The 13,226-nt window shown below is 43.7% G+C and overlaps 1 protein-coding gene and 1 pseudogene across 1 annotated transcript; one reads left to right on the forward strand and one right to left on the reverse strand.

Moving 5' to 3' along the window:
- The first annotated feature begins 753 nt into the window (after positions 1-753).
- Positions 754-9,900, forward strand: LOC129041669 (pepsin B-like; annotated as a pseudogene).
- A 2,254-nt stretch (positions 9,901-12,154) lies between these two features.
- On the reverse strand, positions 12,155-12,480 carry LOC129012499 (HIG1 domain family member 1A, mitochondrial-like). The gene has a single exon (XM_054448163.2). The coding sequence runs from the start codon at positions 12,461-12,463 to the stop codon at positions 12,200-12,202; it is 264 nt and encodes an 87-aa protein (XP_054304138.1). The 5' UTR covers positions 12,464-12,480; the 3' UTR covers positions 12,155-12,199.
- Between the last annotated feature and the right edge of the window lie 746 nt (positions 12,481-13,226).

Raw genomic sequence — 13,226 nt, forward strand, 5'->3', positions numbered from 1 at the left:
GCCACAATGTTCTCTGAATCATCACAAAACTTCACCCCTTTGTGCCACTGCTGAAGCTTTTCATCTGCTTGCAATGGTGTTTTTTTTTTTTTTTTTTAATTTCTTCACTTCCTCATTTATCATCCCGCAAGATCCTTACTTAAATGTTACCTCCTCTGTGAAGCCTTTTCCATCCCGCAAAAAACTACCACTCCCTCTCTCTGATTGCTTTAACATGATTGTTATCCCTCTCACTCATTCAACAAACATTTGAATGCTCAGAGTGGTCACATTGCCTGACAATTTGATTATGTGTCCTTTATTCCAGCAGGAATGCAAGCATTTGTATACAAGGATCATTTCCTAATTATCTTTGCACTTCCAGAGCTTAGTACAGAGGTGAACACAGAGTAAGCATTCAATAAAAATTGACTAGTTTGTGAACGAAAAAAATGAAAGAATAAAGAAAGAAGAATTTCATGGGCTATGAAAATCATATATGGAGGGCTACAGTTGAGACAGAGAAGAGGAAGAGAGAGAAGGAGAGGAAGAAGCAGACAGTAGACTGTAAAGCTCAAAAAACCACATGCCCTTAGGAGCTAAAGAGCAAATTGTTCCATTGTCCTGGCAGAAGTTGCCAACACCCATTGCCCAGTAGACACAGGAACCAGGGTCCTCTGACCTCAGTGCATTTTACATTTGTTATCAAATCCTAATCTTTAGATTCCACCAGTAAAGCCATTAATTGCTTTTTAAATTCACTACGGAGTGAATATGAAAGTTCTTGATGCTTGCCAGAGGGAAAAACAAACAGAATCTATGGATTTGTAGGCAAAGAAGCTGGTACAAATGTAGGAAAGCCCATGTACCTAGAGACCAAAAGTGAAGGGGGATCAGGATATAAGAGAGAGATCTAGCCTACCTCTGTGTGCCCCAACCTCTGGCTCTGCCACTGTATCCTGTGTGTTGGTGGGGAGTTAAAAGTCAGCACCACGAAGATCCTGGTCTTGGTCTTGGCTTGTCTACATCTCTCAGGAGGTGTGGAAAGGTGTGTATTGGGATTTGGCCTAATTGTGGATTCCAGCCTTCAGGGAACATGACAAGCTAGGAAAGGGCAAAGGCCTTCCTCTGTAGGTCTCCTGGAACACCAATCAGGTTGACTCTTTTACTGTGAAAGGAACACCCACTGGGGGCTAAGACTTGAAATGGATGGATGGTGTGTGAGTGTGTGTGGGGGGATATGGGTGTGGGTGTTGGCTAAGAAGGAAGGATGTACAACCCTTACCCCAAACTTATAGAAGAGATTGGAAAGAAACAAGATATTTATTCTCTGGAAACAATATATAAACACAATACCCCAAAAATATGATATGGTCTATTCCACACCGGGAATTCTGGAGTGACAGCAGTGGTTAGAATGTGCTAAAAACTGAGAGCATGGCTTATAGAGGGCTTTTCTTGAGTAGAGTACTGGAGAGATTTAAACACTGCAGGTCAGGTCATTGAAGAGATTGCTTTCACGGGGCCAAGATTCATTTTGTTTCTATTTTTCCATTTGTTTACCCTATTCTCTGCAGGATCATTCTGAGGAAAGGCAAGTCTATCCGCCAGACAATGGAGGAGCAGGGTGTACTGGAGACGTTTCTGAGGGACCACCCAAAGGCTGATCCAATTGCCAAGTATTATTTCAATAATGATGCTGTTGCTTATGAGCCCATCACCAACTACCTGGATGTGAGTGATGGGGCCGGGAGTGTCCATAACCCTTGTATAACCACCATTCTTAGAAACTCACTTATACTGCTCATTAGCTGTAATTTTTGACTAGTTACTAAACCAAAGTCTCACCCTTTCTATGGAAAGAATCAGAACAAGTTACGAGTTGGTACCATCTAAGAGTATAGTAATTCCTTTTCTTTCCTCCTTTCCTCTCATTGCTGGCCCATCCTGCTAAAGCCTCATTTTTATGGTTAGGAGATTCATGGTGGGAATGTTCAAGTCAACTGAGAGATCCAAAGGAAGTCCTGGCAATGAGGTGCATGGGAAAGAAGGAAAATACATATGAGGCTGTCAGGCAAAAGCTCCAGTGGCTCAGATACTGCATCTCTCCCTCTTTGGAAAGACGCCAAGTCCCCGGAGCAAATGTCTGAATATTCTCAAGCCCACCATGTCTCATCAGGGCATCTTGACATTCTGTTGTCCTGTGGACTGTCTTTAGTGAGATGTTATGTGGCATGTCTGAGCTGGAAGCCATGTTAGGGATCTTCTATTTCAACTCCCACATTTTATAGGTGAAGAAACTAGAGGTAGGTAAGTGACATGACTGGCCCAAGTTAACTTAGAGCTTAAACTACCTTCCAGTGAAAAGCTTCTTTCTCTCCATGCTGTCTCTTTTCTAGCTGCCTAGCACCCTCTGCTAGTGTGTGACCAGAAGGGAGGAAAATGGTGGTAGAAGTATCTAACATTGAAAGGGAAGGGGAGAAGAGTGTGGTGGTGGTGGTGGTGGTGTGTGTGTGTGTGTGTGTCTGGACACCAGGAAAAAAGAAAAAGTGATTGTTTCCCCAATTCTGGGTACTCCAGAGTAGCATGATAAATCCATGAAGATATCAGCTTACTGTAAAGTAGAAAACACATTTGGAAGAGGATATTGTCTTGCCATACTAAGTCTTAGCTGGCCAAAGGCTTGCAATTAGGGACAAAAAGTAGAATCTAGAAAGGAACTAACTCCAGATGGGAAGGAAAACTTGTGGGATAAGCCTCTCATTCCCCCAAGAAAATGATCTGGGCAGAGGGTGGCTTCCTGTGGGTTAACTGCTTGTCCATTCTTAAGACAAGGCTTGGTTACTTAATGAAGGTGATAAACCTTTCTTTTGCAGTCTTTCTACTTTGGGGAGATCAGCACTGGGACACCACCCCAAAATTTCCTAGTCCTCTTTGACATGGGTTCCTCCAATCTGTAGCTGCCCTCCATCTACTGCCAGAGCCAAGCCTACTGTGAGTATGTCACTACCACCCTCCACACCATGAGGGGAGCAGATAGAGGAGTGGAGCTGGGATTTGAGTGCAGGCATATCATTCTAAGTCCAGAGTTCTTTGTCCATCATGTATCCTCCTTCTGTTTGGAACATCTAGAAATTGCTCTCAGTCTATCACTTCAGCACCACTTTTCAGAAGCGCTGACTTTTTTGGAGACAGACAGCAGAAACAGACTAAGGCTTCCTTTCCTCCCGCCGAGCTCCCTCCTGTGGCCCAGTGTTTCTGGTAAGTCTGAGGCAATCTTTCTCTCAGGGAATGGTCAGCTGGAAGGAATTTGGGCAATGTGTGTCATAGACTTTTCTAGGACTAGCACAGTTTGTCTACAAGAAAAGATCTAGGGTGTTGCCCTATCCCAGCCTTGGTCTGATGAGCCCAATCCATCAAGGATAAGTAGCCTTCATGTGTTTTGGAAAACTGCAAATGAAATTAATATTCCATTCTGTCTTTCTTAGCCAATCACAACAGGTTCAATCCCAGCCTGTCCTCCACCTTCAGAAACAATGGATAAACCTATGCACTATCCTGTGGGAGTAGCAGCCTGAGTGTGTTCCTGGGCTATGACACTGTGACTGTAAGTAGTGTTTTCATAGCCTCTGAGGGCCTGTGGTTTGGCTCCCATTTTCTAGAGTCTTACACTATTAGAGAAACTCATGCTTACTAATTAGGTCCAAGCTTCCCAGAAGCTGAGTGTTGGAAGGAACACAAAGACTAATTCAGCCTTCATCCCAAGATGTAAATCGCTTCCACAGCAGTCCTGACTGCAGGAAGCCTTTATGTTGTGCTAAAGTTGTTGTGTCTTCTTGCAACTTTGCTGTATGGTCCTAACTCTGCCCTCCGGAAACACACAGATAAGTCTACTTCCTCTTCCACCCAGTTGCACTTTGCATATTTGAAGACAAGCCTTTTTACTATTTGCTTATTTCTTTAGTTCAGACACCTATAATTCCTCTAATCATTCTTGCACATAGATTGTTCAGTATGAAACCATTCAATTCTTTCACTGTCCATGGAAGTGGAAACTATAACTCCAGAAAAAACTTCTTCCACTTCTCCAACATCCACATTGTTTTTTCCAAGACACACATGATTAGAAAGGTTGCTCTTTCACCCTCCACTCCCACCCTTGTGGTTGGGTTCTGCATGAAAGAAGCAGAACCTCTCCCCAGGAGGATTTCTGGATTCCATACCCTGTGCACATAAGTCTGGGAAGCCGTGCGATTTGTGCACCTGAATTGTCAAGCTGTACTGTCTGCTTGCCATAGGTTCATAACATCGTTGTCAATAACCAGGAGTTTGGCCTGAGTGAGAATGAGCCCAGCGACCCCTTCTACTATTCAGACTTTGACAGGATCCTGGGAATGGCCTACCCAAACATGGCAGTGGGGAATTCCCCTACAGTAATGCAGGGGATGCTGCAGCAGGGCCAGCTCACTCAGCCCGTCTTCAGCTTCTACTTCACTTGGTGAGAACCTTCGTCCTGTGAAGGGGTCAGAAAATGAGGGTCCATGGGGATTCTAGGCAACCCAAGACCAGATGGGGTCCAGGTTATAATGTGTTCTGACACAATGAGTGTAACTTGCTATATAAAATTCATGTATTTCAGAAAATTTGGGAAAAATCTTATTTTAAGTACACTTTAAGAATTTTAAATTATGCCAGAAGTGGTGGCTCACGCTTGTAATCCCAGCACTTTGGGAGGCCCAGGTGGGCGGATCACGAGGTCAGGAGATTGAGACCATCCTGGCTAACACGGTGAAACCCCGTCTCTACTAAAAATACAAAAAAATTAGCCGGTCTTGGTGGCGGGCACCTGTAGTCCCTGCTACTTGGGAGAGTGAGGCAGGAGAATGGCGTGAACCTGGGAGGCGGAGCTTGCAGTGAGCCGAGATCGCACCACTGCACTCCAGCCTGGGTGACAGAGTGAGACTCCATCTCAAAAAAAAAAAAAAAAAAAAAAGAATTTTAACTTATATTAGCTATAAGCCACATGATGACCTTTCATAAAATTGAGTAACAGTCCCTCAGTGTTTATTTAGGAAATCTGGAGACTGCTGTATTAGCACTAAAGAACAAGCCACATGAGCATTACTAGTAAAGAGAACTATAATGGAGGAATAATCATAATATTATGTCTGGCTTTATAAAGTGTTCTCCTAGCAATTACTTCAAATGACATCTCAAAAATCCTCATATTAGCCCCATCTTGCCAGGGAGAAAATGGAGGCTCAAACAGGTTGTCAGAATTGATCAAGGTCACTCATAGTAGGTGTGAAGCCAAGACTCAAACTCAAATATCTTGATCACAAATCCAGTACTTTTCTTGCTCCACTTGGCACTGTACTTTTGCGCCAAACTTTATCCCTTGTTCCTTCTTTCCCAAACACATGATCCTCAAAGTACCTGAAGTTCACATGTCTTTCTTCTATGACTGGCCAGCATAAGGAGCAAAAAAGGCTGAAGTCCTTCCAGTATTGTCTAGTTTATGACCTGACCATGATGGGAGCATGCCTCTCAGAGTGCACTTGCGGGCTCTCTCAGGCCCCATTCTAGCTGTCCCCAAAGCTGTTTCCTGTTCTCACTTCCTCCCAGGGAGGGTTTCTCTGGGATGCTTTTCTAGTTTGTTTTTGGGTGCCTGGTTTCCACTTCTGTCTTCCTTATGGGCATCGTGTTTAGTAGTTTGGTGTTACTCTGAGAAGTCTCCTCCTGTGCCTCAGCAGGCTGAGTCTGAGAGCAGCTCAGAGGACAGCGTCCCCTCGTCTGCATCACCCCTGTGTCTGAGGGAGTGCAGGAAGGAGAGAGGAGAGAGAACTGCCTCACCGACTGTGTGTGGGCACTCACGTTCTTGTACATCTCTCCCTAGCCAGCCAACCTGCCAGTATGGTGGAGAGCTCATCCTTGGAGGTGTGGACCCCCAACTTTATTCTGGTTAGGTCATCTGGACCCCTGTCAGCCTGGAACTGTACTGGCAGATTGCCATCGAGGAGTAAGTAGAGAGGGCACTTCCTGTGGATTGTGGACACTCACAGGGAGTTCCTCCAGCTTAACAACATTTCCTGTTCCTCCACATCACACGGGCTTCTTAAATAGAATCACCAGCCCCTAGGCTGAGGTGGTCCTAGAGCTCAGTAGACTCTGGTGTCTAGCTCTGGTCTGAACTTTTTGAATTGGGTACTGAGTCTCAGCATGCTGGCAGGTTGATCATTCCTAGGCACTGTGAATCTATGTTTCTATTCTTGGAAGCTTGATGATTTCCATCAGCATAATCTTTACTACTTCTATCATTAGTGAAAGTAATAGCTGTCATTGATGTTTGATATGTGCCAGGTGCTATGCTAAGTATTTTATTTATTTATTTAATTGAGACAGGGTCTAACTCTGTCACCCAGGCTGGAGTGCAGTAGTGTGATCTCAGCTCATTGCAACCTCTGCCTCCGGGGTTCAAACGATTCCCCTGCCTCAGCCTCCCGAGTAGCTGGGATTACAGGTGCCCACCCCCATGCCCAGCTAATTTTTTGTACTTTTAGTAGAGACAGGCTTTCACCATGTTGGCCAGGCTGGTCTCAAACTCCTAACCTCAAATGATCCACCCACCTTGGCCTCCCAAAGTACTGGGATTACAGGTGTGAGCCACCGTGCCCGGCCTAAGTACTTTAAATATATTATTGCATATAATTTCCACAAGAGCACTATAAGGAGGTCAGCAATATGTTTCATTCTATCGATAAAGAAATAAAGGCTCAGAGGGCTAAGTAACTTGTCCGAAGTCACACATTTTATAAGGCCAAAATTTGAGCACAAGCTTATTTGATCCGCGTTGGGATCAGTTAAGCTTGTGCTCAGATCAGTTATTTCTACACCCGAGAATTCTCTATCACATGCCAATTAAAGACAAAACTCCTTTGATCTGTATTTAAGACCATACAGAATCTCAGCTCCACCTATCAATATAGCCTCTCAGTGCTTCCAGATATTAAGCACAGACTTCAACAAGTCCTTGCACCTGGCCATGATTTTCTTGCTTTTGTTCTTTTAATCATGCCACCTGGAGTGCTTACTTGACTTGTAGGCATTCCTCAAAGCCCAGATTAATTCGTATCTTCCCTAAAAATCCTCCCAGGGGCCCAGAGCACAGTGATTTCTCTCTCTTTTGATCCTATAATGCTTACCTGTGCTGCTGTCACAATTAACATGTCCTAGTCATTGGGTAAGGCACTGGAGAAACAGCCCAATCTACAAGAGCAGAAAGAGGTAAGAGCTTGGCAGATTATTTGTGCATGGAATGGAGGTGGCTTTTCATATAGCCCAATTCTACTCATCCTTTATCACTTCCTCACTTCCTCAGAAAAATCCTTGTTCTGGCTTCCCAAACTAGATCAAGTCCCCTTTTCTCTGGCACATTGCAATGTGCACCTATCAGGGCTGCAATGAGACATCATTTGTGTGTTTTTGTTAAATGTCTGGGCTCTCCACTAGACTGTGGTGTATGTCTTGTTTACCATTGTATCTCCAAGCGCCTTGCATGATACCTGGCTCATAGACAGATCTCAACACGTCTATGTGGGATGAAGAGGAAGGGTAGAACAGTAGAAAAAAGCAAGACAAGGAATCAGAGACTGAATCACGTAAGAGTCTATGTACCACATTACGGGGTTTATCAGCTACTGCCTTACAGTGTTAGTCATGGCTTGAGTAACTGTGTTGTTTCATCTCTATTAGAGTAAGCTCCTTAAAGCAGTAAGCACTAATTACCCACTCCTTGTATCACCATAAATCCTGAAAGAGTGTCTTACACATAGTAGGTGCTTAAAATGCAGCTGTTTATTAATTACAAGCCCTGACTGTGTTTGGCACTATGTGTTGGACCCCATATAGGTAGATGAAAGAAGATAAGACACAGGCTCTGTCTTCCTAGAGCTTTTAGTCAGAGCTGGAGTAGGCACCAGATCAAGACTGAGGATGTGACTCCAATAATGACAAGTGGACAGAAGCATTTCATGGGCAGATGTGTAATAGGAGTGGCTTCGCTGTAATAGGAAGAAGAACATCAGAGCTGCTGGGTTGGGGGACAAGGGATGACATGGCTCATGTTTTCAGAAGAGGCACTTGATTCTCTTTGTCCTGGTGTCCCCCTCAGATTTGCCATCGGTAACCAGGCCACTGGCTTGTGCTCTGACGGTTGCCAGGCCATCGTGGATTCCGGGACCTTCCTGCTGGCCATTCCCCAGTAGTACATGGGCTCCTTCCTGCAGGCAACAGGAGCCCAGCAGGCTCAGAATGGTGATGTTAAGTACCAGAAGCCAAGGGCTTTTCTGCACACCCAGGCAGACTCAACACAGATGCCTGAGTGCAAGGAGTCACAACAGAGAGGAGGAAGGGTTGGATGGGACCTGAGGCTTTGGCAGGAAAGATGGGTGGGGATACAGCATGGTGTTTCTGTCATGAACCTTCAATGCAAGGAAGGGGAAGAGGAGGGAGTAACACCATCTCTACTCAGACTGATTGAGTATGGGGTGAATGGTTGTCAGGAGGTGCTGTGAATCCACTGTATGTCCTAGGGGCAAATTTCAGCTTTCTGGCCACTATCACTTGACTGCTCTGAAATATTAGAGTCAACACATTTCTCCATTCCTTTTGGTTTCTTTCTCCCATAGGAATACATCTTTGGATTTCACTCTGAGTAGCCTTCTCTCCCCACACCTGCCCGCTTTGTACTCATATCTGTTGTTTGCTTCTCCCTGCATGCAAGAATCTATTCCCAGACTAAATCTTGATTTCTCAGGTTGTGTGTGTGTGTGTGTGTGCACACATCTGTGCGCATGCATGCATACATGTGTGCACATGCTATGGTGAGTACATGGACGTGTGCACACAAATGCGGATATGAGTATGTGGGAGAGTATGCTTCCACAAGTGTGTGCCCCATGCCTTTTCTGTGTAATTTTCACTTTCCAAGGCTAGAGACTCTGTTCTAGAATAAGCCTCATTCTTTATGACCATATCAATACAACCAAAATCCAAAAGCTGAGATGTATTTAAGGAGAGGACTCAAGAAAGCAAGAGAGCCTGGTCAGAGTTATTCCTGGGAAGGCCAGGCCTTCCATGCTCTGAAACAGCCTTTACTGGAAGGTCGAGGGGAAAGTCTTACAGGGAACTCACGGGAACAAAGTGGGCCTTGGGCCTTTTACCTGGGCTTCTAGTCCCCTGAAGCGCCTCAGCTTTGCCTCTTCCCCCTCTCAGTTTGTGGTTGACTGCAGCTACATACAGAGCATGCCCACCATCACCTTCATCATCGGCAGGGCCCAGTTTCCTCTGCCTCCCTCTGCCTATGTCTTCAACGTACGTATTCACTCCTGGCTTCCTGGGTACTGGGATTTGGTGGGCCCAAACAGGAGTTCCATGTCCCAGCTCACATCTGGGCACCTATGATGTGAGCGGGGCACCAGGGACCAGGCTGAGACTGAACAAGAATTCAGGGCCCCTTGCAGGTGTCATGTAATATAAGATGGGGAGTCCCTGTGGGGAAAGGTCTCTACAGTACAGCTAGTTATATCTTCATGTCCTTTGTCTCTTCAGAACAATGGCTACTGCAGGCTCGGAACTGAGGCCACCTACCTGCCCTCCCACAGTGGGCAGCCCCTCTGGATTCTGGGGGATGTCTTCTTCAAGGAATATTACTCTGTCTATGACATGACCAACAACAGGGTGGGCTTTGCCTTCTCTGCCTAGACTAGCCAGCAACTGCTGTCTCCACCCCTCTCTGCAGGACTCTGGGATTGTTGTGGTGTTTCTGTGGGTCCATGGCAGCATTTTTAATGATGCTGACTCCCTCTGCTCACTAGAGTCTTACTTTCTGCAACTAATAAATTGGAAAACTCCAAACACCTTTAATGTTCATTCCCAGATGTCTTTTTTGGTGTGTTCTGCTTTTTGTGGCTTACTCTAAGTTGAAACTTAGCAACAGTTACTACAGGGGATCAGTTAGTTAATCAATGGGAGAGAAAAATAAGGAGGCAATCTCTGCCTGAGTATGGAACTCCAGCATAAGCATTAAGGACACAGTGGTATCTCCTTGGGAAGCTCTGGTTGGAGGTTATCACCCACCTACCTCTCTCTCCCCCAATATTGTTTTTGACTATCCTTAGAAAGAATGTGTACCAGAGCAATGGCTGACTCAAGAACAATATAAGGGATGAGGGAAGCAACAACCTTAGAGAGCATTTCAAACAGGTGTTTTGCAGGCCAAATATAATCAGAAAACATTTTTTTTGAGGGCAGCAGCACAGTTTTAATGAATTTGCAGATTAATGGGCATTATCATAGTCCTCATTACTCCCTACTGGTACTCAGGCTACCTCACATGTTCACTTTGCCTGCCTGGATCTGAAAGCATTTGAGTTTAAAATCCCCAGTTTTATTTTACATTGGAAGGAGCTGAGGCATGGAGAGGTGATCATACAATTGGTGTTTAAGTCAGATTCAGATTCAATGTAATAATTTTTTAAAGTTATATTTCTATGTAATAAAGTCCACTATGCCATGGGGTCATGGAAAATATAAATGAGGCATGGTTTTGATCCCTAGGAATTTTTAATCTAGAATACCTTGCTTTTGAGCATTTCTCTGTTTGAAATGAGCTCAGTGGTTAAATTTGCATTACACAGTCAGTAATCAAAAATCATTTGAAGTGAGATCATCTAACGTAGAAGATTGCCTCAGGGAATTAAAAACTGTCATTGCCTTGGGATCTCAAAAAGGTTTCAATCGTGGAGATATCACATTAATTCCAGTATAATCAGAAAAATGTATCTGGATAAAAACATGCAAAACATTCTCAACTCACCCATGTATGGGGTAGGGGGTGACAGTGTTGAATGTCAGTGTCCATTTTCTTACATAGTTTTATTGGTCCTCTCTACTGACATGTAACAGAGCTGGTCTTATTGAACTGAGTAATGTCTGCATTGGGTCATTTCTTTTTTCTTCAGTGTTGTGTTTATCTTATGGAAGAAATAGATTCTTTTCATCAAAGGGAAGGGCGATGCAGGTCAGCCCCAATGCACCTCCAACCTCCTCCTCTGCCCTGTCAGTCACTGTTCTTGCCTCAGAATCACCTCTGTTTATGCTCTGACTTTTGACTTCAAGCGTTTAGAGCAAAGATCTTGAGTTAGAGATATAATTTCTTTTTTTTTTTTTTGACGTGGGTCACTTACTTTAATAACAATACATATACCATGTTATCACCATGGAATGTAAATTCAGATTAGACAAGAGAATTTTGCAAGTGTAATAGCCTTCTGCATATTATATAAAAGTTTGGGTGTACTGTCTGGCCAAACCAGCTTGCTCATAAGTCATTAATCAAATCCGTTATAGGTAATTTGTTCAGTTCAATGTTTACAATTCTTACGGAAAAAATAAGCAACACACACATTTAAAAAGTGTTCATTTACCTTTGCATGAGTGCTTAAAATACATATTTCTATTTCAAGATGACATTTAAAAATTATTCTAATATATCAGCAGCAAAAATATAATTTGCAATTACAAAAAACTAAACTAGAATCCTTAAGTTATTCTCATGTTTACAATTGTGATTCTTTAATAAATACTACTATTATGCAGCTCTATTGTTTAAGCTTTCTGGATTTGGTTTAAACACATGCATATATATTATCAATTGTGGGAAGCTTTACAAGTTATATTCCATGCACTTTTTGGACAGAGTTCTAACAGAGCCAGCCAGTCCACAAAACAGGCAGACAAAAGTTGAATTAACTGGGGCAAATAGGACTCTTATACAACATCCAAAATATGTGAGATTCTGCAGCAAACTGGGAGTACCTTCAGGATTGGCCTGTTATCTTCTTTAGAACTAAGTTCATCTTAAAAATTTAAGAAGGTGGACATTTCAACACCATCAAGTGCATTTAGGTGACATGTTTAAGTTAACTTGACTTCCTTGAATGACCTAGTTAGTAAACTAGTCACTAGTAATTCGGTCACCAGGCAAATCAAGCCTGCAAGAAAGGAAGCCAATATTCAAAATGCCATGTTACCATCTAAACTCATACAAACTAGTTTATTTCCAACAATAATAGGTAACTTCAATAATGAGACCTCTAACTAAAGCAAGCTCTCCAACAAGACCAAGACAGCATCTCTTCTTCTAAGGCTTAGGTTTTGCCTAGAATTCCCGATATATGGAATAGCCTATACCAACAGTCATTGCTCCTACAACAAAGCCTTGGGCTGCCACACGCATGTGGATCAGATGAATGGACATTTTAGTATTTCCCCTGCTCTTCAGTTTGTATAATCCATATGCAACAATTGCTGCAAAACCTGCTGTTCCAACAGGTATGAATGGTGCCTCTTTAGCTTTTTGAGTAAGTTTGGATCCCTGATCTTCCTCATATGAAGGAAGGGAAACACTTGTGTCTGTTGACATAGTGATTGCTTGAAGAATCTCCCTAGAGTGAGAAAACCTCTCACCTGCCAACCGGCTTCTGATCCCTGCACTTACACCCAGTCCTCCCGGCTTCTCCACACCCCTAAAGATATAATTTCCAGAAAGTTCTCAACACAGTTACTGAGAGATAATCAAATTCAAGTTACTACAAGTCATCTGAGGTTTTTCAGCAGGTACCAGTCTGCTAGAACAATTATAGTATTTGCAAAGCCAGAGTTAGAAAATTCTATCTGCTCCCGTTTTCTAGAAAATAACAACCAATGGCCAGGCGTGGTGGTTCATGCCTGTAATCCCAGCACTCTGGGAGGCCAAGGCGGGTGGATCATGAGGTCAGGAGATTGAGACCATCCTGGCTAACACGGTGAAACCCTGTCTCTACTAAAAATACAAAAAATTAGCCAGGCGTGGTGGCGGGCGCCTGTAGTCCCAGCTACTAGGGAGGCTGAGGCAGGAGAATGGCGTGAATCCGGGAGGTGGAGGTTGTAGTGAGCTGAGATCATAACACTGCACTCCAGCCACAACAGAGCGGGACTCCGTCAAAAAAAAAGAAAAGAAAAGAAAGAAAATAACAACCAACAAAAGCTCCCCCATAGCTTAAGGTCTCTTCCACTTTGCTTATCATTTGTGGGGTGGGGACAAGACTTATTAATATGTGAGTGTTTCCCACCTTCCTTTAACACCCTTCTGTCTTCATTGCACTAAATAAAGACCTTGGCTGTCCAATTCCTATATTTTTGTGAAA

This window comes from Pongo pygmaeus, chromosome 1 (assembly GCF_028885625.2).
Source record: "Pongo pygmaeus isolate AG05252 chromosome 1, NHGRI_mPonPyg2-v2.0_pri, whole genome shotgun sequence".
NCBI classification, from domain to species: Eukaryota; Metazoa; Chordata; class Mammalia; order Primates; family Hominidae; genus Pongo; species Pongo pygmaeus.